Source organism: Canis aureus, chromosome 18, assembly GCF_053574225.1.
Source record: "Canis aureus isolate CA01 chromosome 18, VMU_Caureus_v.1.0, whole genome shotgun sequence".
Taxonomy (NCBI): domain Eukaryota; kingdom Metazoa; phylum Chordata; class Mammalia; order Carnivora; family Canidae; genus Canis; species Canis aureus.
The window spans coordinates 19,121,556-19,144,997 of record NC_135628.1 but is presented as its reverse complement, the minus strand read 5'-3'; the positions used below and the strand labels follow the sequence as shown (position 1 = coordinate 19,144,997).

Here is a 23,442-nt window from a genome sequence, read left to right as displayed (position 1 = left end):
TTAAAGGATCAGTTACCACGGTAGTCTTCAGGTTCCTACACTTGTACAGACCATCCTACTCCCAGGTTCTCGGTTCCTATACTGACAATGTATTGCTTTATTAATAAAGAGCTTTGCTATCTCTAGACCAAAAGTGCCCCTTGAGTTATCAATTTTGTTTGGGCCTTTGGTTAAAGGCCGAGACACTATATATGCCGTTCATAGCGGTGATCCGTGCTGTTCTGTTGTAGCCTCTCATGGAAGCAAAAGGTGTACTGTGAAACAATTTGGGGTGTGCCAAGTATTGCAGGCAGTTAGCAACTTGCGATTGTAGAAGCCCAAAGAACGGAATTCAAAGTGTTTTTTTAAGGAAGGGGCAATGAACACTTTGTGCCTGGGAGATTGAACACTGCCTAGAGAAGGTGGGACGGAGCAGAATGTAGTTGGGGAGGAACAGAGAATAAAATCAACCTCTCCAAGAGGGCCACCGGGTGGGAATTTTTTTTTCTCCCCTTCTAGAAGTGTAAGAAAGCAAGAGAATCTTATTTGGTTTTGTTTTAAATATTTTCCTTATTTGTTGTTTCCTAGGTCACAGAAGAAAAATTGTGGGAGGATATCGTAAAAATTGGAGCTTGACTCCATTTTCTAAGAACGATTGTCTGCATTATCTGCAGCTGAGAGTTTCTCCTTAGAGTGCAGGTGTCTTGGCAGTTGTGGGGTTAGAAAAGTGCTGTATCTAGAATCCAGTTGCAAATAATGACATTTCATTTTGTTTTCTTTTTCTCTATTTTCATTTTGTGTTTGTTTGTTTGTTTTGTTTTTAACCAGGGGTTGCCTTCTATTTAACAGTCTAACTTTCTTTTACACATGCCATTTTTAAGCAAAGGGAATCTGGGAAAAGCAAGGACGGCTGTCTGAATTTAAATGGGCATTAAAATCAAAGAGGAAAGAATTAGTATTTAAGGCTAAAATAAGTTGTCCTATAAATAAAGGTTGCACTGACCCCAGAATTGACAAGGGTCAGTTTTGGCTTTCATAAGGCCCCATACCAGTCATACTCCTTTGGAGGTGGGAGATGCAGTTCACTCTCCTGAATGTTTGCAGATTAAGAGCAATTAAGTGATTTATTTGTCATTAATGCTAATTTCCCAGACAGGCATTTTTATTTTGTAAAATTTGGAGAAAGGTTTTTGTAGATAAGATTCTTACTATTTTGTTACTTATGTTACTCAACATTTTATTATCTATAATATAGTTTGCAAATAAATTTGGAAAAGGGAGGTATTCCTTAAAACAAGTCGCAAAAAAAATATTTTAATTACTTTTAGAATCCCAAACTTACTTTTTTAGGTGGTAAATGCATGCCTGAAAAGCCAAGTTCATATTGAAAGTGTAGATACAACTTAATGACAGCAATGTTAAAACACCCTTTTCTGTGTGCATGTTTTTTTTAAAGTCTCCCACATGTGGAGTACAATGCCTGGCAGCCACAAATGAACATTGGCCAAAAAGAGGGTATTATTTATCACAACTATAAAATGGCTTATTTGAGATAGTGCTGTGTTTACAGTTTACTTTTATCAAGTGGAAGCACCTTAGAACCAACCACCTATTCTACATTTATATTTACAGACAGTAGTGCCAAGCACATTATTCTACAAAGCTATGAATCGGTCTTTGTGAATTACTACATAAAGTGGAGATTTGAGGCACAAGAAACACACACACACACACACACACACACACACACACACGGAATCCACAATACCCTGATATTGATGCCAGAAAGAATTCATAGGCTTAAATGAGCCAAACTAGTTAATGAACCAATCAAACTAATTTAATCGTGGCCAAAGCTTCATTGCCCCTCACATTTCTGGGCTGACCTCATCCTACCAGTAGAGGATCAACATTTGTTCCACGTGTTCCACGTTCACTTTTTCATCACATTGAGTGTCAACCTGAGCTTATCAGACAGTGTGAAGATGATTATTATGAATAGCTAAATTCAGTGATTGCTCAGTATGTGCCAGGCAATATTCCTGATGTTTTACATCTGTTGCCTCATTCCGTCCTCACAACTCCAAGAACTTTATTCTGGTTTTATCCCCAATTATAAACAAGGTCACTGAAGCTCAGCTGGCTTACGTTTCCTGCCTAGAGTCACCCAGGTTGTGTAGAGTGGAGATTCCCACCCAAGTAACATGTCCCAGAGTCCACCACCTGAAGGGTATGCTCTGGACTTTTAATAGGATTCAGCTCTTGAATTTAAATTGGGTATTTTCAAAAAGTCCCAGGTAAAGGTGAGGAGCAAATTAAAGGCAAGCTACACATTTTCAAGTGAATCCCATTAAATATTATTCTTAATGTCATTCAGACACAACAGAAAAGTTTGCCAATATCATCGTTGAAGGTGCATGGGGACTTGTATTCTCTGGTCTTTTCAACATGGCTTTGATATGTCTCTTTCCAGAATGAAGTGTCCATGTTGAAAAATGAGGTGGCACAGCTGAAACAGCTGTTGTTAACGCATAAAGACTGTCCAATAACAGCCATGCAGAAAGAATCCCAAGGATATCTAAGTAAGTCATTGACTTTTTCTCTTTTCTTAGTGTCCAATTTTTTTGCCATTAATTTCGCATTGGATTTTATTGAAAGAGCAAAAGTAAAGTGTAGATTGCACACCCGGGCAGATATCATACTAGAAGTCTTCAGTGGCTGCCAGACTATTGCACTGGGGGATCCCTCTTTTCTGGCCCTATCACCATGCCCACCACCTCCCAAAAATTTCTGGCTAGCCTTTCCCTGGCATTTCACATTATAAACTCCTACCGAATTCCAATTATGCAGCCAGTAGGAAAATAGCTTGCGGGAGCCCAACTACCAGTGGGCTAGCAGTCTTCCAGAGAAATAAATGGGCTGGGGTAGAGGCATTAGGTGAATCACATGCAATGCCTTAAGTTATGCTGCCTGTTATTCACTGGGCTGAAAAGCTAGTGACCTTGTCTTAGTTTTCCAAGAAGTAAAGTGAACCCCTTCCTCTAGACCCCAATTTCTGCATCTGGAACGTCAATAAGTTAAATGCTAGTTGAGTGGGGGATGGTGGGAGGAGCAGGGATTCATGGCTGAAGGTCAATTTATTTTCAAATAATTTTTTAGATTGAGCAACACAGATTCTCCCACCACATGTGAGTATTTTTCCACATTTGATATATGGATGGCTATGTGAAGATACAAAAATGGGGAAGTTCACATATCAAGACTCAAACACATGAAATCAGTTTTGCTGGTCTAGAAAGCATGGCTTTGCTTGTAGCTAATAAAGTGGGAAGGCATAGCTTTTGACTACAGTTTAAAATAAAGTTTTGAAATTAACGTCCAGGAGCAAATGTGTGAAACTCTTCTATTTCTAGTAAACACGTAGTAATATTTTCCTGAGTAGCCCACAGGTCCACCCAAGAAGAGCTATATTGGTATGTGTGTGTGTGTGCTTTTTCCTAGGTCCGGAGAGCAGTCCTCCTGCCAGCCCCGTCCCAGCTTGCTCTCAGCAGCAGGTCATCCAACATAATACCATCACCACTTCCTCCGCAGTGAGCGAGGTGGTGGGAAGCTCCACCCTCAGTCAGCTTACCACTCACCGAACAGACCTGAATCCCATCCTTTAAAATCCACTGGTGGGTCAGACCTTGCCTCCAAGAAGAGCTGTCGCATATCATGCGTCCTTCTTTTAAGGGCATTTTTAGAATTAACTCAGACCTGGAAGACTCCTCAGCCCTTCAGAGACTGGCTTTCATTTTTATAGTTATTATGGAAATGTTGTCTTTTATACTTAGTTATATAAGAAAAAAAGGGAGTTATGCAATTAATTAATCTATCAGCTTGGGAAATGCTTTGGTGCTTTTCTCCAATTTTCTGGTACCAGTTAACTTGTTTATAAACTGAACTCTTTCTGTATATAGAAACGGTTTCATTCTTATCAGTCCAACCCTTTGCCTGAAACATTGAATCTTGTTAAACCGCAGCTTTTAGCCAAAATGAGGCATACCTAGATGTCACGTAAACGGATGCAAGGTAACTGGGTGGTGAGTCTGGCGACATCATAACACATATTGAATTTGCGCTGTGATGTCGCTAGAGTTCCAGATAAACACAGAGCCTATTCCATATTTTCTTCTCTTCCTATAAAAAATTATAAGATCCGTTGATGTCCAAATAAAACCACCGAGCATCTCGCCACCTCTCTTCCTCTTCTTGGTCCACTTCCTCGAATTATCCTCTAATTTCCTCCAATCTTCCTTTCCATTTCCACTTTTTCCTGGGCTCCCTGTGTACTCTTCATTTTTACTTTCTGCTGACTTATACCCCCCACCCTGCCCCTTAGCATCGCAGGTAAAGAAGAAAGTAATTCCTAAAGGGAAAAAAAAGCAAATCTCAAAAATATGGATCTAGCCATCGCTTCCCTTGCCCATGATCCACAGCTGGATTCATTCAGCTCTTGCTTTTTACAAAAATGGTAAGCAGGAGATGTTTAACGCGCCTGATTTAATGCTTTTAATAATCAGAGCAAATAAAAGGTGGCTTAGCCATAGGTGAAGCACTGTTGAATGCCAGCTGTGGAGACACCAGGGAAGGGAGCCTTATAAGCCTCGATTGTGAAGGTCCAAATTATGATGCGGGCTATAACATCACACCCTCAAATTACAACTGGTTTTATATGGCCTGTCTATAAGGTTGAAAATCCATATACTATATAATAATTCAGAAGGGCTCTCTATTCACTACACAGATCACATTGTTCCATCATCAGCTGCTAATAGACTAAGATTTATTACTATTTTTTTTCTTAAGCCTATGGAACTGCCTTTGCCGTTATGGTGGGTGAAAGTGGACACACCACTGGAGGAACAAAGAAAGAAAGAAAACCTAACGTTTCCAGAGGGGTGCTTTCAGCCCTCCCAGAACAGCCAAAGCCTTCTTTGGCTGCTGAAAAAATCCCATGGATGTGGCTTCTCCACTCTTCTGAATAATTCTGATTTATATTTTCAGCAACTTTCATCGACTTGCCCATTTTAGAAAGCAGAGAGTCCCAAACCACGGTTGTGCCTCCTTGAAACAAGCCATTCGACTGTGCTAATGTTTTAATATCACATCTCACAAGTAACGGGGCTAATGTTTTCCTCCAGCAGTCTAGACAGGTGCTGGTGTTTCATCTCCATTTGAATGCTTGATTGACCTCCTAACACAGTGTGTGTGTGTATGTGTGTGTGTTCGCGCACGCGCGCGTTCATGGGATTTAGAATAATAGTATTTTACAAAAGGTGTAGCTTTTATAAGAGTTCAGAAAAGGGAAAGATGTGATGTGTGTGGGTGTGTGTCTATTTGTTTATCTCTCACTATAGCATAAGAATCTATTTTGGAGAAAAAAGACAATACGAGGGTCGTGAAGCATGATTTTTATAACTAGTTTCAGTTTTATCTAATAACTTGCTTTTTAAATCAGTATTTATCAACAATTTTTTTTATGTATGCAGTGCTTTCAAAAGAAAGTTTCGAGTGTCCAGGGAAACTCATGACTGGATATGTGGTCTAAACATCAACACAAAAGCAAAAACAAAACAGGAAAACAAACCCACACACACACACGCAAAAAAAAAAAACCCAAAAAACAAAACAAAACAAAAAAAAACAAAAAAGAAAAAAAAGAGAGAAAAAAAGAAAAATGCAAATGAAAAGAATTTTCTATTATATTTTAGACAAACATATCTTTTTTTAAGTATTTTAAATACTGAATTCATAGTTATTTTGTTTTGCATCCCAGCAGTAACAGCTAAATGGTTGAACCTAACTGGCTTCCTAAGAAATATTTAAGGTATATCTGTATACTGATATTAAGTTTAATTTTTTCAAAACTCCTTTCTAGGACCATGTATGTGTCTCTCTAAAAAAGATGAAAAGCTCATTGAACTGTTTGCTCGGGTTTTAAATTTTTACATCTTTATTTTATTTTTTGCTTTAAGTAAACAAAAACTTTTCTTTCTTTCCTGCATGCATAGCACTTAATCAAATGGATTTTTAAAAAAATCCACTGGTAATATCAGAATGTCCAGGGAGTGGGCTGTCACTAAAATTATGGTTTACTTTACTTCTGTTCCACCTCTTGATTGAATATTTAGTTGTTAAACTGAAAGCCTCTGTAGTGAAGAACTTGCCTGAGTTTTCTTAATTCAGCAACTTGACAGTTTGACTGATGTGCATTATATAGAGCTCAATTATGTCTGTTTTTTATGCTAAGTAGGCAAACCAACCACACACACACACACACACACACGTTAGCAAACGGCCCTCAATGTATAATTAGAATAAACTGTCTTCTTGTTATACTTAGAGCCTTTAGGTATATTCATTAGCAGTGTGGAAATACAGTAAAATGGAAGACGCCAGCTCATTGTCAGAGCATCTTGAAACCCTGAACAGAAAGGCTCATTGGTCAAATCCAACACTCGGCTTATCAGTATTAAGTACTTCACTGGAAGGTCCAGCCTTCACCAGCCTGCCTGAAAATCCCTCCGTGCCCTACATTTTTTTGCCAATCTGGGAAAACATCTTTTTTCTGCCCCATTCTCCTCTCCCACTCAATTAATGGGTCATCCACCTAGATCTTCATGAATCCATTGTAATGACCTTCGGAGCACACCCATCCTGAGGAGGGAAGGCCCCTGCAACCCCTGCAACACTGCCCCTCCTCATTCATGCATGTTTTTTTTTTTTTTTTTTAATTGGCAGCATCTGCCTTTCAAGTCACTGCCAGCCTACCTGGAAATTTCTACATCGCTTTCCCCTCACCGTATGTGATGGGACTTGACAGCTTAGATAAGTAGACCTGATGGCATTTTCCCACCAGGCGATCCTAAATTGAGGCGTCCACTTCGTAATTATTCCTCCTTAGGACATTTCCTAACATTTGATGCCAGGACAGGTAGAGAGAAATCCTAGCCGGATGATCGTCCTCATGTTAAAGCCTGTGTGAAGCTGATTTTTGTCCCTTTCCACCCCCACTCATCCCTCTCCTACCTCCACGTCAGTGTGAGCGAGTCCCAGTGTTCACGCGGCCTGTGGGAGATGGCAATTTGTGTGGTGTCGTTGCATGAACTGTGATAATTAGGGTGACTTACTTGGGGCAAAAGCCCTTTGGAGCCCATCCGGTCAAAGAAATCAAATACAGCGCATGTTCTGAATAGAGGGGCACCGATGGTGGATGTTCAGGTGGTTTTGTTGCCTGTTAGTAAATTCTAGTGTGTCAGTTGAGTTTGCCATTAAAATCTGAAGCCAGCTGCGGTGAAAGACCAGCCTTGGGCTGGGGTGTTGTAAGCATCAGTAACTGCTATAAAACTAGCCATCCAGTTAGGATAGAATGTGCTTCTTTCTGGTTAATAAAAACCATCTAAGAAAATATATATGTATGTATGTGTGTATACAGTGGAATTCAAGGACCAAAGCAAAAATTTGAACAGGAATCTATTAATTTAGAATTTTATAAGATATTTATTAATAAATGTTATTTTAAAACATTCCATTTGAACAGTATTCTTCTGTAGGATCTACTTGTTTTTAAAGTATTAGTTCATAATAAACTACTCTAGTTGTGTATATCTTCATTTTTCAGGGTTTCAAATGGCTATTCTCCATCATTTGGTGGAAGTGTTTTGCCTAGATCTCTGTGCATAGAAATTTCAAGGATTTTTTATTGCTCTGTGAGTTATTTTTTAATCTGTGTTCTGAACAGTTTTTTAAAAACTTTTATTTCTTCTTCTTCTTTTTTTAATTTTTAAAAAGTAAGCTCTTTTCCCTTAGGAAGCAGAGTTCAGCTAAAGGGAATCGGTAACTATAACTGGAACAGCTTTCTTGTCCAAGTGTAGAAACAACTTCATCTCTGCTTCTCCCTGCCCCACCCCAATTTCCTAGAATGCCTTGCACTATTCAGCTTCCTTAGTGCTCGTTTTGTCCGTCCCAAACAATGTGCAGTAGCTTGAAGCCATTCAAGTTCCATTATGCAGCATATCTGAGAAGGAAAAGGAAACAACCCATTTAAATTTGAATAAAACTGTGCCTCTGTGAACAGTAGCAATGTAGAGTCTCTCTTCTGCTTTTAAAATAATTTATATTTTAAAATTGCACTTTAGCTTTTTCGACCCCTTTCTGTTTCTCCTGTTCTCTCTCAAAAGTCCCTCCCTGTCCTCAAACTTGCCTCCTGCTCTCCTCTTTCCACCTCCCCACCCTCCCTCTAAGGCTCTGAGCTGCATCATTTACAAATACTTTACAGAATATTTGCACCAGGTACATGTGCGTGTGTTCCTTAGTATCCTAGCAAAGCCATGTTCCTCACATCAGCCTAGATTAAGCCTGCTACGAGAATACCAAGGAGAAGAGCCAGTTTGTACTCTTTAGCCCTTTATTCATAGCATGTTTTTTTTTTTAATGTTATATTATGCAACAGATGTGAGGCAGCAGCTAAGCTACACTTAAGAGTTTTCTATCTCATCCTCCAAACCAAAGTGTCCTGAATGAGCCAGGAGACTTACTCTTTTGTGCACCATGGTGCATGTGGACTGGTGTCCCAGCCGTGGTCTCTCTGAGGCTGCTGAAGTAACAGTGGCCCCGTCTATTTCATTCCTAGGTCTCAAAAATACAATGTTGCCTTGTGACATAATTAGGGACAGCACCTCTCTTTTACAGTGATAATCTGAGAAAGGACAAGAAGGCACTGAAGCAATAAACCTACTCGTAAAATTCAATACCAAAACAAAGAAATGAAAAACAGAAAACAAAACAAAAACCCTAGCTCATCATGTTGTGAAAAAATGAAAAAGTGTATGTCCACTCAAAATATTTTACTATTTCTTGGGGAGTTTTTCAGTGATGTAATGCTTATAGCCAAATTGCTTAAAGAGTGTTTATATATTTTTTTCCTTATAAATTGTCTATTTTTTGAAAAAAAAGAAACTATTTACCACAAGTTGAAGAGGGGGGTAAGGCCAAATTGCCAGCATTTGTTAAAAGATTAATATTCTTAAGTGGCACTCTGATACATTTCCAAGCTTATCATCAGAGGGGAATCAGTAACGATCCGCTATTGTATTTCGACCAACTTCTAATATGTAGCTCATTAGAAGCCAGGATTTAGAAAGCTCTTCTTAAGCCATTTAGGATTTCTTACATTGAGTTTCATATTATAGAACTTTCTAGGATTAAAAAAAAAAAACAGAATCATTTTAGCCTCAGGACTGAGAATGTGGAACCTGAACAAATTAGCTTTAAGTATATCATTAAAATCTTATGCACAATAAGCTCATTAGATTCTAGTTGGCTCCTTTAGAATACCAATGCCATAGGCCGGAGATAATGGAAGTTATCAGCAGTGCTGCAGTGGAGGGGGTTTCAGAGAAGGGACCCTTCCCAACCAGCCAGCCAGTAGAAGAGGAGACCTACTCACCCTCTTTCCTTCTATGTTCTGCTAAATCACACCTGCCTCATAGAGAGAGGAGTTCTGCCTTTGAGGTTTGTCTTAGAGAAATGATAAGCTTGAAATGTTCTCCCTGGCGGGGACATGGGGTTTGGGATCTTCTGAAAAGGCCCAGAAAAATGGCTCCGTTCAAACACAGTGTTCTAGGACAATTGGAATATAAATATTGTCCAAAAATAGAACCTAAAAAGTTTAGCACTGTACAAAGTAAGTGCTAACTAAGAAAGTCCCAAAAAAAGGTGCTGTCACTTTAAGTTCTGGACTGGGGGGGTTGTTTGTAATTGTAAACTGCAAAGCATTTATGTTTGTCTGTCTATTTGTAAAGCAACCACCTTCCTTACTGGAAGGAGAAAAAAAAATTGGGGGTACATACATGTAAATACTTGCTGCAGCATTTAATATGTTCAATTTTATGTTAAGCTTTTTGTTGCATCGTGAACACATTTATTGTTACCAATGGACAATGAGTTCATTAAGACTGTTCAACGAGGTCAGATTTTTACATCTCTTTCGAGCAAGAAGAGACAAGATTTTGTGCATTTGTACAAATGTTAATAATATCACTGCAATTCCAATATAATAAAGCACTCAAATGCAAATAATACATGTAACTTTTGTATGATGAAATTCGGGTTTGGGGATAATGGTATCTATCCTGCACATGGTCTCATTCATGCCTTGTAAACGAAGGCTTGCTTTTCCAGGGTCATGATGATCTAGGGACAGAAGGAGGTGGGATTTTCTCCTTCCTAGACCACCACTATGCTCCCACTGCCTCTTCCATCCAACATCCCAACTAAGGCCACCAGCCTAACACAATCACAGCGAGTAGGCCAACTAAACTTCACCTTGGGGTCAACAGATTTTAGCAGTCCAGAAAAACAGCCAGCATAAATTCACGTTCAAGATGTCCAGGAGCCAAGCATCACATGCTGGCCACTGAGGCAATCAAATCCTGGATTTCTTTGCTTGACTTACAGAAAAGTCCTAAGGATAGTCTTAGCCCTATTGAGTGTGCACTCTTCAAGGTATCCTCCTCCCTTCCATCCCCTTCTACCTTCTTTCCCTCCATCCATTTCATTAATGTTTTCATCATGCTTCTCTTTCTCCTACATTTAATGTCTGATCCATCAGTGTGGCCAGAATCCAACCACCATTGATCGCTGGCTTTACTATTACAGCTCTGTCCAAATTACCAGCATCTCTCACCTATTATTGGATACTCTCCTAACTGGCAGCCAGAGGGAACTTTTGAAAAGGGAAGACAGATCATGTCCCTCCACTGCTCAAAACCCTCTAAGGACTTCTCTCCTCGTTCAAAGCAAAAGCCTGCTTTCCGTGCCAATAGCCTTCTCGCAGAGATGGTGAACGTTCCTAAAACCCGCCAGACTTTCTGCGAGAAGTGTGGCAAGCAACCCCACAAAGTGACACAGTACAAGAAAGGCAAAGATTCTCTTTATGCCCAGGGAAAGCAGCGTTATGACAGGAAGCAGAGTGGCTATGGTGGGCAGACTGAGCCATTTTTTCCAGAAAAAGGCTAAAACTACAAAGAACATTGTGCTGAGGCTTGAATGCGTTGAGCCCAACTGCAGATCTAAGAGAACTCTGGCTATTAAGAGGTGCAAGCAGTTTGAACTAGGAGGAGATAAGAAGAGAAAGGGCCAAGTGATCCAGTTCTAAGCTTCATGTTTTGTTATGAAGACAATAAAATCTTGACGTTATGTCCACTTCAAAAAAAAAAAAAAAAAAAAGCAAAGCCAATTCCTTACTACCAAGTTCTGGAAAGGCCTCCATGTCCTGCCCCTCATTAATTCCGTGAGCTTATCTATCATTATCTTTCCCCCTCACACCTCTCCAGCTCCACTGATATCCTTGAGGTTCCTTGAGCCACCCAACTGAGAGCCTTTTCACATGCCCTTCGTTCCCTCTACCCAGAATATTCTTCTCTCAAATGTCTTCCTCACATCCTCACCTGCCTCCCAACTAGTTAAGCCTTTCCTGACCATCCTCTATAAGATTATGCCACCTTCACTCTTCCCCTCACCTGCCTTGTACAGACTTTATTTTCTATAGCATTTACCAACATCTAACATAATTTTTATTTAGTTGTAATTTTTTATTGTCTGTCTCCTCTAAGCGGAATGTGAGCCCCACAAGAGCAAGGGTTGGTTTGCTATTCATTCACCTTGGTCACCCAAGGTCTAGAACAGCCAGACATAATGGGCACACAATAAATATTTGGGGAATGGATAATCTTCTGTTTCCTGTCTTCCTTCTTGATCTCAGAACACTCTGACCCAACCACCTGGTCCTATGGCCACAACAGTCATATTTTAAAATTAAGTACCAGGATGTGTCATCTGACACATAGCCTGACAGGATATTTGAAATTGGGACAGAAACAACAATTTGGGTGGAGAGGATGACTGCTGTTCTAATGGCAATCCCATCTGTTACATTTACATTTGGACCACTCACTACACTCATAGTTCCCATGAGAGTCTTTCTAATGCCCATCCCACACTCATTTGCAATTTCAAAGCCATTACTATTGGTTAAAAAAAATTGTTATGATCCCACATTTATACTTTGAAGATAGACAGCTCTAATCTCCATTCTATGTTTCATCCCTTTGTCTCTGGAGCTTCATAATGTCCTTTTATCTTATACTCGCTATTGTGGTTGGTTATTGGTTGGTTGCTGGATCAGATTTTAATTTTGCATTACATATTTTCTTATCTAACAAAAACAGTGTTTTATCAAGACAACTTGCCTTGTGGTTTGGAACCTAAGTATCTTCACCATGAGATCATAAAACTCTGGAGCACTATGAGCCACCTTTTCAAAGCAATTGAAAACAAGACACTTTGTGAGATCTGTTCCCATGGCAGTAATGGCTGATTTTATCAAAAACAACCATGAAAATTAGGCCTCAAAAGAGAAAAAAATATATCAGTTTTAAAAATCTAGAGTCTGGGTTTAGACTTGCACACTTAAGAAGCTACTTCTTTTGGCCACTATAGATGGTTTTTCAGAATGGCTGAAAGGATGGGTACATTATCACATCTAAAAAAAATAGTAGCTAGTAGACCTAGAAAATCAATAATAATAATGAAAATGATTGTATTTAAACCTGAAAATTAATTCATAAATTTTTCAGTGATCACTAAGTTTCATCTTTTATATTGTCAAGTACTATGTCCTTCTTTATATCATATTTCCTTGTACCAACTGGGGGCTGAATCATAGCATTGTCAGCAATCTTCCATAAATCAAAAGAGACACAATGGGCTACAAAGGGTCCCCTATAAGTCACTTGCACTTTCTCAGAAAAAGAGCTGCCTACATGTTTTTAAAAATGAATAAAAAGGGAAGATTCTACATTCACAACACATTTCTAATTTCTTAATATTACAGCAAGAAAATTGTCCTGAATATCTAAGTGTGATATTTAGTATTTATACAGGTTAAGTCCATGATCTACCATCACTGCATTTGCGTTATCTTAAATGAGCACTCTTCTACTTAAGTTGGCTTACTGACAATGATGAGTCTCAGAGTGCCTGTGCTTAAAGAAAGAGAAACTCTTCCAAGGAGGCTTGAGTGAAGGTGGGTTTCTTACAAGGATGTAAGAGGCCACTCATAGAGCCCAGCCAGGCAGTGTAACAACTATCCAAAACAACTCTGGAAAGTCATTAAATAGCTCATCTCTCTGGCTTGTCCATTGCTCAGGGCTTATTGTTCCTCATTCTGTTCTCTCTCTGCTCTCTTTCTCTCACTCCCTTTCTCTCCTCTTTCTCTGCAAACTGGTTTTTATACTCACTCAAGTGTTCCTGCATGGGCCCATCATTTCTGCTCCAAAATGACAGCCTCAGCCTCCAGCATATCTTTGGTCTTCTAGTTCAAACATCCAACGTCAACTTGGTCTCTGTCTTTCTATTCCGATTTCTCAGGAGAGAGAATCTCGTTGACCATATGGGGTCAGGCATTTAATCCTAGGACAATCAACTGTGTCTAGGGGAGCAGGGCTACATGCATTGAAAGCTCCTACTTCTAGGGGCAGAACTGGATTTCCAAAAAGACGGTGAAGAGAAAATGCCTGAAATAGTTGTGATGTCTAAGACTACTTCTAGAAATCTAGTCATTTACCCTTAAAACATACCAAGAGGAAAAAGTACAGTGAGCAGATGAACTCGAAGCTGGGCATAGAGCAGATGTTAACAAATGTTTATTGAATGAATAAATGGTTAATGAGTTGTTATTTTATTGAAAGCTTGGAATTGAAACAAAATTCATTAAAGATTAAATAAAAGTAATTTTATAAAATTAAGAAATTTTCTGGATATTATGGCTCAGTTTGTAGGCCATACTTCCAGAATATAAAAACTAACCATTAAAAAGAGTGAGAAAGATTTTAGTTTGTCCTGTTTACCAGGACTTCCCATTCTCTTGCTTTGAGCTGACTGATCACACATATACTCTCCAAGAAAGATCACTGATATATATATAGATGATAGATAGATAGATAGATAGATAGATAGATAGATAGATAGATGATAGATAGATATAGAGAGATAGATGATGTAGATAGGTAGATAGATGATGATAGATGAATTATAGATAGATAGATAGGTACTTATAATCTCCAAAGCTGATTCCAGTGTATTTGTGTCTGTAAGGATGTCACCATAATGTCTCCAAGGTGAGGTTAAGAAACACTCTTGTCTTAAAACTCCCACCAGATATTATAATAGCTGATGAAGCCTTTGTGACAAGGAAACAGGGCAGTTTTTTATCAATAAGGCTTCAATAAAAGCAATGAGAATTTCTATAAAGAAGACTAGAACAAAGCTTAAAAGACTATAACAACCTAGAATAAGAATTAATAGTTCTTCATTTTAATACCAAATTGCCACTGATTTCCTATATGACCTTAAACAAACACAGATTTCTGTTCCTTGTCTCTTTTGTCAGTGTAAACACACATGGAGTGAAGTGGAAATTATTCCTATGGTGCCTATCTACAGAACTCAGCCAAATACCACTACCACACCTTTCTCTGGAAATTTCTCTTCCCCACTCTATCATCTGACTCCTCCAGGAGATTCCATGGTCCAGCCCTCTGGCCATAGCTTCTTAGTCCAGTACTCTGCCCTGAACTCCCAATGGAAGAGTGAGCCCCAGCAACTGAATAACCTAGGAGACCTAGAAAGTCAGAGTCTCTCTCTCTCTCTCTCTCTCATTGCTTGGAATGAAAAAGATGCAAAACTTAGGAGCTAGCAGGATCCATGTTTCCTCCAGGTAAGGGAACCCAGTAGAGCAGGAGAGAGAAATAAAGCCAAAACAGCAGAAACAGAAGCAAGAGGCAGAAAGAGAGCTTTGGAAATGGTCATATCCTATTGAGATAGTTTTTAATGGCTCACTGCAACCACGACTCTCCTCCTAGCATGGTTTTACTGTAAGATAGCCTAAGGACCATCTGATAAATTTCTTTTGACTTCCAGTGGCTGAAACAAATAAGGGTTTATTTTTCTTACATAATAGGAAATCTAGAGATAGGACTCTTGGCACTGATCTGGAAATGAAATGATGTCAACCCAGCAGCTCTACAGTAGTCTTGACCTCTCCTTCATGCCTTTCACCCTCTGGTTGCAAGATGGCTATTGAAGCTCTAGAGCACACCCAATCAAGGAAGAAAGAAGGCAGAATGATCAATACCAGGCACACTCCCTGTTGTCCTTTTTTATTTGGAAAACGAAAACTATCCCAGAACTACTGCTGCCCCCGGTCAACTCAATTATGTTTCACTGGCCAGTATTAGGTCATCTGGCCACTCTTAGCTTAGCAATAGTAGGAAATAGGATTGTCATGCTCGCTTAGACCCAAGCTTCTCAACTAGTGTGCTGGGTTGCATAAGGCCTCTGGGTTACAGTTAAGCAACATAAAAGGGATCTCCTCATTTCCTGGTGTAGCAGCGCCCTATGGCTGGTTGTCTCTGGCTACAAGCATGGTCTTCCAGAACATCTTGCAGCTTAACCTGAGAAGACCTCTGCCCAATAGTGTACCCTGTAGTCCCTTTAGTGGTGAGTCTAGGGAGCACTATCTGGCACTTGGTGACAAGACGGTAAGCCTCGCCACGGAGGTATGCACTGGAGCAACTGGCTACAGAGTCCGCAGTGGTAGGGTTGGTGATCTGAGGGCTGCTGGAGAGGTTTGTATAGCAGGTGTTCAAGGAGACTGCACAGCCACAGATCATTAGGGGTTGGGAATCAGGGAAGTCAAATAGGGGCTTCTGTAGGACCAACTCTGGTTGACTACCCCTAATTTCAGCCTTCTTCTTCCTATATTAGAAACTTCTATCCATGTGCAGTTGATACACTATTTTAGTACATCCAACCTACCTGAGGCCAAGTGTGGTTTGAGAAGGCAACATGTTATATTACAATATTTTCCAGTTCACAAAGTGCTTTCACACAGTCCCATTCACATGTTCTGCAACTTACAGCTTCGTCATGATTTTTAGATCCTTGATATGAAAAGTTTGGATTTATAACACATTCACATTATTACACAAAACTTTAATACTGTATTTGTCAAAACAATGTTAGACTCAAAAAAGTCATTTCAACTATTACAAACCTTGAATTGTTATAAATACAGTTCTAGGTTTTTTTTTTTTTAGTCACCAATTTGTACGAGCAAAATTGTGATGACTTTCATTAATTTGAAGGGACTGTAAAAAAAAAAAAGCTAGAAAAGAGATTATCATTTCAACCCTAAAACCCTAAAAATCTGATTATTAAAATTAAGGTTTGTAGAAGCCAGCTTGAGTTTCTCATTTAAAAAAAATTAGAAAATATTTTATTTTGACATTTTATCCAAATTTAATAATTCATATCTTTCTAAATATTTTATTTTTCTTATAATTATATAATATGAAGAGCATGTAATAGATTCGTTTTTGCCAAGCCCCATACTGATGCCTCCAAATCCCCTCCAGGTTAGCACAGAGCACAGAATGCAAATTTAATCATTTTCCATGTGTCAAGTCATGAAAAATGTTTGGAAGCACTGGCTGAGACCCGTCATCCATCCCCAAAGGGGGACATGCCACCATCCTAAATGCACAGAGGTCTTTTTTTGCAAAGAAGATGGTGAATGAATGGCAGCTGGGCAACCCAACAGCATCTGCCACAATGGGTTCTAAGTTTCCACTGTATTCATTTCAGGACATTGAGTAATTGTGTGCTTATTTCCTTAGCTCTCATTTAAAGGTATGCTAAGACTTGGCCCCCAGTACAAAGTAATTAAGTGAAGCATCTCCACGCACAGCTCCTTTCTCCAGATGTCTTGCAGTACGGTTCAATTACCTTAATAACAACAGCACAGACTAACTCCATTTTGAACAGATTTTTTTTTTATTTTTTTATTTTTTTTTGCCAGACATAAGCCAAGTGTTCTAGCTGAATTGAGATGGCCACACTATTTCCTGTTGTTCCCTTGCCATCTCCCAGTCTCTAAGAACAAAGAAAGAATTTCAAGAGGAAAATGCCTGGTGCAAAACCATCCTACCCGCATCTCATGGGAAGAATTGAGTTTGCCTTGATCACCTTAAATTTTGTATTATCTATGGCTCTCCCTCTCCCTTAATTTTCTACCTCTGATTTAATTTGCCATGCATTGATTTAGCACTTACCGTGTGCTAGTGATGAAGGAGCAGAAGGCAAGCTGAGGACAGTGCACAAGCTGACACCCAGAACCATCCTCTCTGCAACTCCCACTCTCGGGTGGGATCTGTGTGACATTCCTCAGGCACTCCCAGATGCCCTAAAACTAAGGGAAGGAAAAGACAAATGGTTAACTAATAGAGATCATAGTCCTGCAGGACAGGAGTCTTCCTCTGTTTACAAATGTCTTAGTGATTTACAAGGAAAAAGCATCCTTATCAATAGCCTAACTCCCAGAAAACTATAGACTCAATTTCATGGAGCCCCAATGTCACTCTCCCCTCCATAGTGATGTGGGAAATGAAGGTAGAAGGAAATGGAGGGAAAATTAAATGTCCTTATGACCTGTAGCCCATTGACAAATACTTGAGGCAGGCAGAGTGTAAACTTCCTCCAGGAAGCTCCCGACTGTTTTAATGCTTTGTGGGGCACCCGGGTTCTGGCTAAGCAGTGAAGCGTCTGCCTTCAGCCCAGGTCATGATCCCAGGACCCTGGGATTGAGTTGCATACCAGGCTCCCTGAGCCTGCTTCTCCCTCCCTCTGCCTGCCACATCCCCTGCTTGCACTCTCTCTCTCTCTCAAATAAATAAAATCTTTTTTTAAAAATGTTAATCCTTTACTAGAGGGAAAAACAACTTTAACAATAGCAAGGCCTCCAGTATCTTGTTTTTTTTTTTTTTTACATTTTTTAAATTTAAATTCAATTTGCCAACATATAGTATAACACCCAGGGCTCACCCCATCAAGTGCCCTCCTCAGTGCCGATCACCCAGTTCCGCCAACCCCCTGCCCACCTCCCCTTCCACAACCCTTTGTCTCCCAGAGTCAGGAGTCTCTCATGGTTTGTCTCCCTCTCTAATTTTTCCCACTCAGTTCCCCTCCTTTCCCTTATAATCCCTTTCACTATTTCTTATATTCCATGTATGAGTGGAACCATATGATGATTGTCCTTCTCCGATTGACTTCACTCAGCATAAACCCTCCAGTTTCATCCCCGTCGAAGCAAATGATGGGTATTCGTCTCTTCTGATGGCTGAGTATTATTCAGGCCTTCAGTACCTTGTAAGTCCTCTTTAGCACATGAAAATCTTTTTGAAAACCTCTCTTTTTCCTTACCTCTCCTAACTCTCAAGTACATAACCAGTCACCCCACACACCTTTATAATGCAGCTCTTTCTGTCCACGGGTCTGATCCCTGTGCTTTAATAAAATCACTTTTTTGCACCAAAGACATCTCAAGAATTCTTTCTTATCTGTTGGCTCCCGACCCCACCACTTCGAACTACATCACTAGTCTGGAGAGCACAAAGGTGATTTATTTACCCTAGAGCTGGCCCAGGATGCCAGATGATGTGCTGAAAGCGGACAGACCAAAGGCCGAGAATATTTGGTCTCATATACCTCAAAGGTGATTTGTCTAGTGTGGCAGGGCAAGAAGAGGAGTGAAGATGGAAACCGAAGCAAAATGCTGAAGATCTAAAGAATTTAAACTTTAGGCAAGAGACAACAGGAAGCCTTCGAAGATTTTAAGGCCAAGTGTGGTTTGAGAAAGCAACATGCTATGTTATAATGTTTCCCGGTTTACTAAGTGCTTTCACACATATTCCCATTGATGGGTTCCTGAATTTTCAGCAAATTAATTATGAATGGGTACAAAGGAAGCCACAGCTAAAGGAACATTTCGATCAGTCAGGTGCATGCTTTCAGAGTAGCAACACAAGAGGGAGAGCTCTGGCATCCAAATGCCTGGATTTGCAGCTTGGCTTCACTGCTTCCTGCTGTCTGAACCTGGACAGTCTTTAGCCTCTCTGTGCCTCAGTTTCCTAATATGCAAAATGGGGCTAGTTATAGTATCTACTTCACTGAGTTACTGTAAAAGTCGAATGACAAAATATATAAATACGCATATGAAGTCTTGAGAATAATGCTTTGTGTGTAAGTTCTAAAAAATCTATTATTACCATGGGATACTATTTTCAATCTCAAAATTAACAATTTTCTATATATATATCTGGCATATATACACATTTTTGCACATATACACACACATAATTTCCTCCACTAGAATTAAGATTCATGAGAAGAGAGTGGCCTGTCATGTTCCAATGTCAACTATAGCACTTGACATAGAGTAGCCTCTTAATTAATATTCATTAAATGAATGAACTGTGGGTGAGACAATGCTAGGCACTCACCAAACCTTTGTATTCTGTTCTGAGCAATTACAAGGGGCCATGTTTCCCAGGCTCACTTTATCTAGGTGGAACCATGTGACATGTTATGAAAAGGGAACGTGCTCTGGCCCCTAAAACCTCTGTGAGATCCTCCAGACTCTTCGCTCCCCTGAGGAGGTTCTTGCAGAGGATTCTGAAGCCCTGGATTTGAAATTTGCTTGGATTTCTGAGCCTTCACATGTAGGAGGGGTACCCAGGGGAGCTGACACAGCAGAAATTGCCATGCTGGAGTTTGCAGAAGCAAGAAGTAAACGTCCATTTTGTTAATCCACTAAGATTTTTTTTTTCCTAATAGCAGTTAACTTCTTTTGACTAATGCAAAAGGAAGGAAGGAAGCAAGGAGGCAGGCACATTCACTTTCATGCTTTTGTCTAATAAGAATAAGCAATACTAGCAAAGTAGGACTTAGAACTAGGAGAAACAGGGCAGCTAGGTTAACTTTCTCACTCTGCAGTAAAGAATCAGACGCCAGATGTGGTTACGCCACTCATTCAAGGTCACACAGCTGAAACTGGACACCAGAACTCCTGATTTCCCGGCCAGTGTTCTGTTTCATCTTGTTTTGTTTTTCCTATTGGCCCTATTGGTTTCTTATATCAGTTTTCCTAGGAACTGAATATATTTTTGTCCTCCACACCAAGTCCATAAGAACAACAAAATAAGGAAGTTCTCTTTTTAAAATGAAACAGGAAACGGAGAGAAGGTGACATTTAACTAGCAGTCAAAGGTAAATTAAAACTAATTACACATTGATTTTTTTTAGTTCATTCAGATGAAAACTTTCCAACATTGTCCCAGTTATGCAGCCTAATTTCTTTGCCTGGCTAAGCCACCTGCCTCTCAGATCCCAGGCACTTTGGACCGGGAGGTCCAGTTACTACAATAATAGTCTTTAAATCCAAACACTGTGCATTAAACATTAATGATGGCATGATAATACTTAATTGTGCCTGAGCCCCTTCTTGACTAAATCATAATAGCATTAACTAATAAGAGATTAAAACATTTAGATTCAACCTAGAGAGTTTCCAAAGCCAATTCCCCAAAGTCACTCAGTTTTATTTATTCTTAAAACAACTTTAAAGCTCTTCCAAACAATAAAGTAGAGAGCAAATTCATCAGGGACGATAAAAATAAAAATTGCAAATGAACAAAGCATCGAGGAACATTTTTTTTTTTTTTTTTTTAAGTGCACGAATCCCATGAGCCAGGACAATGGACTTGAAGTCAGTATTGCTAGGCCTGGATGCTTGTTCTGTCACTGGCAGTTTAACCTGACAAATTAACCTCTCAAGGCCTCAGTTCCTGCATCTGTAAAGTCAGGACAACAATTTATATCACAGGAGGTGTTTATGAGATACTACATGAAGGCCAGCACAGTGCTTAGGAAATATTTGTTTTCCAAAAGTGAGGAAAAGCCTTCAGACTAAGAGACTTGAACTTGGCCGGTGCTAGCTGCAAAACATAATCACTGAATCTAGTTACTGGAGGAAAAGTTCATGAAAGTTGCAAATCCCATGAAAGCAGCCAGATCTATTTTTGCCTAACATGGATGCTGAAAGTCCTGAGGGCTGGGGGCAGATTCTGAGGGGATCAGAAGGAAGAAAGCCTACCTGATAATCCTGACTCCCGCCACCCCATTGCCATGGACACCAGCCATGTTTCTCTACTTGCTCATTCCCCGATCAATAGAACACTCTCTTTGAGGCTTTACCTACACAAATTCCCCCTCCGTCCAAGTTTTTCTCCTGGATTATAGCCAACCTTAGAACCTAGACTGGCATGCTCATCATGCCTAAATGCATAAGGTGTTCAATAAAAATGTACTACTGTCCTGACCAGGAGCACCTGGGTGACTCAGTGGTTGAGCATCTACCTTTGGCTCTGGTCATGATCCTGGGGTCTAGGGATCGAGTCCTGCATCAGGCTCCCCATGGGGAGCCTGCTTCTCCCTCTGCCCGTGTCTTTGCCTCTCTCTCTCTGTCTCTCATAAATAATAAATAAAATCTAAAAACAAAACAAAACAAAAAACAAAAAACTGTCCTGACCAGAAGCTCACTGGGGTTGGAGATACATCAGGCATTGAAAAGGACTGCACGTAGGCAAATGAAGAAAGCTGGCTTGCCGCTCCCTAGGCTAGAGGCCACTGGTGATTCCAAGACCTCCATGGGGCTCACCACTCTTTGTCCTATTTCATGTGGTGTGGCCCAAAATCAAGGGAAAGGTCCAAAAACCCACAATTGACTCCAAAACCCAGAAACCAGTTTATAAGATTCATTGGAAAAGTGAACTCAAACTCATGATTTAGCACAGGGAAATGATGCCTGTCCCAGAGAGATTTGAAAACTAACAAAGGAGAGCATTCATTCACTCAACAGTCTCCAGCTATGAACTCGGCAGTACCAGGATCATTTGGACAACGAGAGAGAAACACAACTCCACTGGCTTAATATGTGGCAGGAGCTATGCAAGCCAACCAAACATGCTGGCATGGCTGGAAGGTGAGAAGATAAATCAGAAGAAAGCGATGTGAGGCTTCAAGGCTTTGCCCCGACGACGGCACTGGTGCACACCCACGACGCCGGTGAACAAGAACCAGCCACGCTGACGTCACCTGGGAGCAGATTAGAAATGCAGACTCTCGGGCCTCACCCCAGACCTAATGAACCAGAATCTGCATTTTAATAAGAAACCCAGATCATTGATGAACAGTTCAAGTTTGAAAAGCATTCTTGGAGGTAGAGTTTGTCCGTCGGGTACAGGTTTCATTCACTCAGAGACACAAGGCCTCCACTGCTAATTTCGAATTCAGCTTTGCTCTGCTCCTTTTCTGTTCCTCACCCAATACTTGCCTCAGACCTTCCTTTCATCCAATACCACTGCTTGCTTCTAACTTCGGCCTCCCATCTACATGGAGGGGAACTATTATCCAACCAGAATGCCTACTTTACATCCGTGAAGCAGGAAATTCATTCTGCTGATAAATAAAAGTCACAAATAGGAATTTCAACAGTCAGAGGCACCTGAGTGACACAGTCAGTTAAGCGTCCAACTCTTGGTTTCAGCTCAGGTCCAGATCTCAGGGTCATGAGATCGAGCCCCACGTCGGGTTCTGCACTCAGCTGGGAGTCTGCTTAAGCCTCACTCTCTCCCTCTGCCCCTCCCCATCATCTCTCTAAAATAAATAAATAAATATTTGGGAGAAAAAAAAGGAAATTTCAACAATTAACCCTTTTCTTGGGAATTAGAATCCAACATTTAGGGTTACGTCACTGTATAATTTTTTTTTTACTATTTATTTTTAATTGAGATATATTTGACTTACAACATTCTCTAAATTTAACATGGACAACATGTGTATTTGACACATTTATATCTGATGATTGCCATTGTAGCACCTCTGTCAGGTCACATAATTATTTCCTTTAAAGATTTGGTCTCTCAGCAAGTTTGATGATTATACTCAGTATCATTGTCTACATTCACTATCCTGTGAATTAGATGTCCAGGACTTACATATCCACAAGGTGCACATTTGTACCCCTCAACAACATCTTTCCTATCCCCCCACCACCCTGGTAAAGACCACTCTACTCTGTTTTTAGGAGCTTGGCTTGTTTGAATTCTACATATAAGTCATATTGTACAGTATTTGTCTTCCTCCATCTGACTTAGCTCGCTTCTCATAATATCCTCAAGGTTTATCCATGATGTTGCAAACACTCTACCACTACTCTACCTAAATGCACTTGTAAAAAGTCTCCTTTCTAGTAGAAATCAGATAGGTTTTGGATGAATAAAAAATTGGAAGAGGTCTCATTATTTTGAGTTGATCAGTTACCATGAGAGAAGAGCTTCCATTAAAGCTTGTTGGATTTTCTAGTGCTGTTAAGTGAGCTTAGCCATTGCCAAATAAAGTGGTTCCCAAAGTGTGGTCTTTGGATAAGCAGCAGCACCTGGAAACCTATAAGAAATACAAATT

General features: G+C 40.0%; 1 protein-coding gene and 1 pseudogene across 6 annotated transcripts in view; both read left to right on the top strand.

The window, feature by feature from the left end:
• The window catches only part of CREB5 (cAMP responsive element binding protein 5), a 494,841-nt gene extending 484,740 nt beyond the window's left edge, over window positions 1-10,101 (top strand). For 5 of the 6 annotated variants that reach the window (XM_077856412.1, XM_077856413.1, XM_077856414.1 and 2 more), the window contains 2 exons: window positions 2,453-2,561; window positions 3,481-10,101. In XM_077856412.1, coding sequence (XP_077712538.1) covers window positions 2,453-2,561; window positions 3,481-3,644 — 273 coding nt within the window. In that variant the 3' untranslated portion in view covers window positions 3,645-10,101. Of the gene's footprint in view, window positions 1-2,452; window positions 2,562-3,138; window positions 3,168-3,480 lie in introns of all 6 variants that reach the window. The other variant, XM_077856415.1, reaches the window with a different exon arrangement.
• A 759-nt stretch (window positions 10,102-10,860) lies between these two features.
• On the top strand, window positions 10,861-11,380 carry LOC144288282 (large ribosomal subunit protein eL42-like; annotated as a pseudogene).
• The last annotated feature ends 12,062 nt before the right edge of the window (window positions 11,381-23,442 follow it).